The sequence below is a fragment of the Cynocephalus volans genome, chromosome 4, assembly GCF_027409185.1.
Source record: "Cynocephalus volans isolate mCynVol1 chromosome 4, mCynVol1.pri, whole genome shotgun sequence".
Lineage (NCBI taxonomy): Eukaryota > Metazoa > Chordata > Mammalia > Dermoptera > Cynocephalidae > Cynocephalus > Cynocephalus volans.
Window position 1 is genome coordinate 154,711,924 of NC_084463.1, and position 4,913 is coordinate 154,716,836.

At 38.6% G+C, this 4,913-nt stretch overlaps 1 protein-coding gene across 1 annotated transcript; it reads right to left on the reverse strand.

Moving 5' to 3' along the window:
* Window positions 1–261: 261 nt before the first annotated feature.
* LOC134376647 (olfactory receptor 5A1-like) lies at window positions 262–4,290 on the reverse strand. The gene is made up of 3 exons (XM_063095135.1): window positions 4,178–4,290; window positions 1,880–1,937; window positions 262–1,287 (listed from the first exon to the last, which is right to left on the reverse strand). Exons 1-3 carry the CDS (start codon window positions 4,288–4,290, stop codon window positions 262–264), a joined length of 1,197 nt encoding a protein of 398 aa, XP_062951205.1.
* Window positions 4,291–4,913: the final 623 nt, after the last annotated feature.

The window sequence follows — 4,913 nt, forward strand, 5'->3', positions numbered from 1 at the left end:
TGAATGGCATCCTGGGTTCTTGTCATTTGTCTACAAATGGTATCTAGCAGCATCTCTGTTTTGAAAAACATAATCACTTTTAGGGATTAATCTACCTGTATTCTAATAAAAAAACACCTGACTTTCTAAATGGTATTTAATGTTGGTGGCACTGCATGAGACAGATCTTTTAGTGGGGGCAACTAAACACAATGGCACCAATAATCACGGAAGCCAGATTCACACTTTTCTTTACATAGTCGTTCTTGTGTTCTGAAAAGGTCAGTTACACGTTCTTATTTCCCTCTTTCTTATGGTGATAATACACGCTGCCCAAATGTTCTTCTTACTAAAGTAAATGCACCGCCTCTTTATCACCCTTTTGAGGGCCTCTTTGATCACCTTGTTTCTCAGACTATAGATCAGAGGGTTTAACATGGGGACAAAGATAATATAGAAAACGGACAGCACCTTGTGCTTCATGGCATGGCCAGAGCCAGGATTCATGTACACAGAGAGGGCCGTGCCATAGTACAGTATCACAGTGGCCAGGTGGGAGGCACAGGTGTTCAAGGCCTTGGCACTTCCTTTGTCTGAGGATATTTTCAGGATGGAAGCTACAATGAAACCATAGGATAAGAGGATAACAAGCAAAGAACCCAAACCCACAGAAATAGCTACAAGAAAAACAGTCATTTGACAGATGAAGGGATTGGAGCAAGACAAAGAAATAACCTGAGGTACATCACAGAAGAAATGTTGAATGATATTTGGCCCACAGTAGAAGAGATGAAAGCAAGAGACTGTTTCAACTAAGCTGCTAAGAAAACCACTCCCATAGGCCACAGCAATTAACTTCCAACAGCGGCCAGGGACCATGATGGCTGAGTACTGCAGAGGGCTACCGATGGCAACATACCGGTCATAGGCCATGGTGGCCAAGAGGCAGCACTCAGCCAGACTCATGCAGGCAATGACAAAATACTGAATGGCACAGGCCATGAAGGAAATTGTTTTCTCATCTCTTAAGAAGTCTGAGAGCATCCTTGGACTGATGGAAGTTGAACAGCAGATGTCTATAAATGACAGGGAACTGAGAAAAAGGTACATGGGTGTGTGCAGGTTAGAGTTGATCTTGATGAGAATGATAAGACCCAGGTTCCAGATCAGAGTCACAAGGTAGATGCCCAGAAAGACTGGAAAGAGGATGAGCTGCAGCTCTTTTTCATCTGAAAGTCCCAGGAGAATAAACATGGCCACAGAGGTGTGGTTTCCGTCCCCTTCCATAGATCTGCTTGATGCTATCTGCTGCAAAAAATGTGAGAGAAGGAAATGGTCTTATTCTCAGAAATGAAAAAAGAAATACAGTTAATTTATTTTCAGTCTGCTGGCAAAATATACAACCTTAAATCATCAAGGTTGAGTGAGTTTGTGCTATTCATGTATGTTCACCAAACATAACTAAAAAGTCCTCTTTAATAAATATTATTATTCTGTCTATGTTGACAAAAGACTCTAAATCATCATTAGTATGATAACACCTAAAATATATTAATTTTGTTTTCTCATGCCAGATTTTGCAAATATATGAGACTTTTGAGATAGGCCAAATGAGGAAAATAGCGTCATTTCTCTATACTGTCAAATAGGACTATTCTCAGGCATGAATGTGTTATTCACTCCATGCTTAGAGACACTCCTGAAATATGCTGGGCCTCCTGTGTATAATGAGGATACTGTTTAAAATATCTTTAGGTGAACTTTAAAATATCTTTGAGAACTTACATTCAATTAATGGAAAATCGAGGAGTATTGATAATTCTATAACTGCATTTCTGCTGTCAGAAACCCTGGAGAGATGAAAGAATAATGTAGGAGGAGGGTGGAAAAAGTCACACACCAAGAAGCAGCTTGGAAATGGATGTGACTTAACCAACTTAACGACTCCAGGAAAGCCCCTGAGAAATTAAACAATAGATTGTTGAAAGATCCATAATGTTCCTTCCTTGCATGTGTGTATTTTCCTTTTCTCAAATCAGAGATATTAATGAGGTATATTTTCTAAGACAGAGATTCTTAATCTTCTTTCAGTCAGTGACACTTTTTAAAAATTTTTTTATTTTATTTTGTCAATATACAATGTGGTTGATTATTGTGGCACATTACCGAAATCTCCCTCTCTCCTCCCTCATTTTTTCTTTTTCTCTGTCTCCCATCTAAATCTGAGAGAACTGTGCATATTCCTATCTGATTTTGTGAGGCAGATTTTTTCTATTCTTTCCAAGAGTGTTACCTTTTGGGAGTCTCTGTTTCAGTGGTGTGAGGGTTTGTCTCTTATCCAGACACACACACTGTTTTTTCACCTACCCCATATACACATGTCCATTAAAACCCAGACCTTAGGCCATCAGGGTTTAGTAGATCCCTCCTGGGAAAATGCCGGCCCCAGTTCACTACCTTCTAGGGTTTGTGTTTTCTTGTCAGCTTTGTACTTTCACAAATTTCTTTGCATTTGAGCTGGTTGAGCCATTAAAAAATGTATTTTAGATTTTACCCAGCTTTCTTTGTGCTTATTTATTTTTTAAAATATAATGTATAATACATAGAACTCAGGTACAAAGTTGATGTCCAATAGTTGTATACAGTGTGTGATGTTACATTGAGATAGTTATCTTTTTCATCATTATAACGTGTAATCATTCTTTTTGTCAATTAACCAATTTCTTCCTTTCTTAGTGGTTTCTGTGAATATATACTTCACCATATTCCCAGAAACATGTCTACAAACAATAGTTTTTATACAAGTCTTGCTTATTCCAGCTTATCACTGGCCAGTTTTTTTCTAAAAATCCTAAGCTTTTTGATTTCCTTTTATGTTTTGCTCCTTACATGATAAAGTTGCCTTGAAAGCAAGGCATGCAATCTAGCTATTAGATACCTAACATTTATTGAGTGCATACTCTATGCCAGTTACTGTTCTGAATCTTGTTACATTTCATCTCATTTTAATACGGCCGACAGCCCTATGAGTAGTGTACTCTTCTGCTTTTAATGATAAGAAGACTGTGGGTCAGAGTAGTAAATAGCCCAAGATTACATAACCCATAAAGGACAGAACTGGGATTCAAATCCAGATGCTCTAGCTCCAGAACCACATATTAAAATAGTGTTCTCCACTGCCTCACTAAAATGTATTAATTGTTGCATTGATCTTATTGTTAACCAATATAGAGTGCAAAGCACTATACTTGGTGGTTTGCATGAGGCAAATGATCTCATAAAGAGCCTGTATCCCAGTAAGATGAGAAATATGCCCATCGAGGCATAATACAGCAAGAGAAGTTGTGCAACATGACAAAGACGGAGATAAAATCCTGTGGGTGATCACAAACTGAATGTAGGCAGGAAGTTAGAAACCAAAAAAAGGCTTCCGCACATTCTTTGCAAAAATTTCTCAAAGGGCCTCTAAAACGGCAGAATCTATTTCAGAGACATTATACTACAAATGAACATGCTAAGAACAGCATAATTGAACATGCTGTCAATAACATAATCACAATATTTCTTCACATAGATACTCTTTCAGGAAATGAACAGAATATCAATAATGCTGACAGCTTGCCAAGGAAGTGAGACAAATTGAAGGAGTATTCATCTCCTTTCTGGAAAAAAAATAATGAGGTTTTGAAATGTTTTGCAAAACATGCTGGTGTAACTGAGAGACAGGAGAATCTCGGCATTTAGAAGGTTAGCACTGAAAAGCTTGTTCTTACAGATGCCTAAGAGACAGAATTACTGGAGCACAGCTTGCCATACTCAAAGAACTGTGTTAATCATGTGATACTGTTGAGAATCTTTTAGGGACCTTTTAATTGTCAATTTTTTTCTAACCATCCCGCATTCTACAAGTTCTAATTTAAACCTTATTTTTGGTTGCCTATTATTTATTAAGCTTTATTCTTCTGTTTTGGATAAAATTTATATCAGGATAAATTTTATCTTGGCTCTCTTTCTTCAGCTTTTCCTCACACCAATCTTGGTATAATTTATTCCTTCTCCCCATGCTTACCTCAATTTAATCTTGTTTAGGAAATGAAAAAAAGAAGAATATGGAAAGACAGCATGAAAAAGTGGCCCCTTTGATATGCTCCTTTCCTTTAAGATATTTCGTCTGCAGCCCTTCCTTAAATTTACTTACCTGACTTTGAAAAGTTCATGGTGTTGTAGGCCAGCAAACAAAATCTGACGAGTTCTGTCTATCAGAAACATTGTGGACTGGATTAGTCTCAGAAGACCAAGTATTACATTCATTATTCGCTAGTGGTCCCTCTCTTCCTTTAGAACCTGATACATTCATAAAAAGTTGTTTTGGATACACTCAATTCAAGAACAATACCCTCCAGGGAGTTCTATACATGGCTCAAGTTTAACTTTTTAAATGAAACTAATCAGTTAGTACAGGCCCCTTGGAGATAACCCACAACCCTTCTTCTAGGTCTATGTTGTCTCACTTTTTACATCAATCAAATGAGTCAAAGGTTTTCCAACCCCCAGCCCTGCTGCTTTTTGCTGAAGTGTATTGACACAGCCTGCATATTTAGGTCATCCCTCTACAGATTTGGTTTCCAAGCTGGAAAAGCTGTCATGGAAGCAAAAAGGCTATAACCATGGACAAGGCAACTACTCCTCCTACCCCAACTTCTACACTTCCCCATTCATCAGCCATGTGGCATGCAGGTGGTTCTACAACTCAGGGTCTCACGGGGGCTACGGCGGAGGTTCTGGGTGTGGCACCTCATACCAAGGCAAAGAAGAAGGCTTCTCATCACAGTCCAAGTACAACGATCCCAGGTCTGGCCAGAATTACAGCTGTCCTACCAAGTCTAACCAGTCCTAACCCGGCAGGTACTACAGAAATGCAGGCCACAGCATAA

Coding starts and splice junctions, on each gene's coding strand:
- LOC134376647 (XM_063095135.1), bottom strand. CDS start 4,290: ATGAATGTAATACTTGGTCTTCTGAGACTAATCCAGTCCACAATGTTT. Junction 1,938..4,177: donor CATGAACTTTTCAAAGTCAG/GTAAGTAAATTT, acceptor TTAATTTCTCAG/GGGCTTTCCTGGAGTCGTTA. Junction 1,288..1,879: donor CATTTCCAAGCTGCTTCTTG/GTGTGTGACTTT, acceptor CATTTTTTGCAG/CAGATAGCATCAAGCAGATC.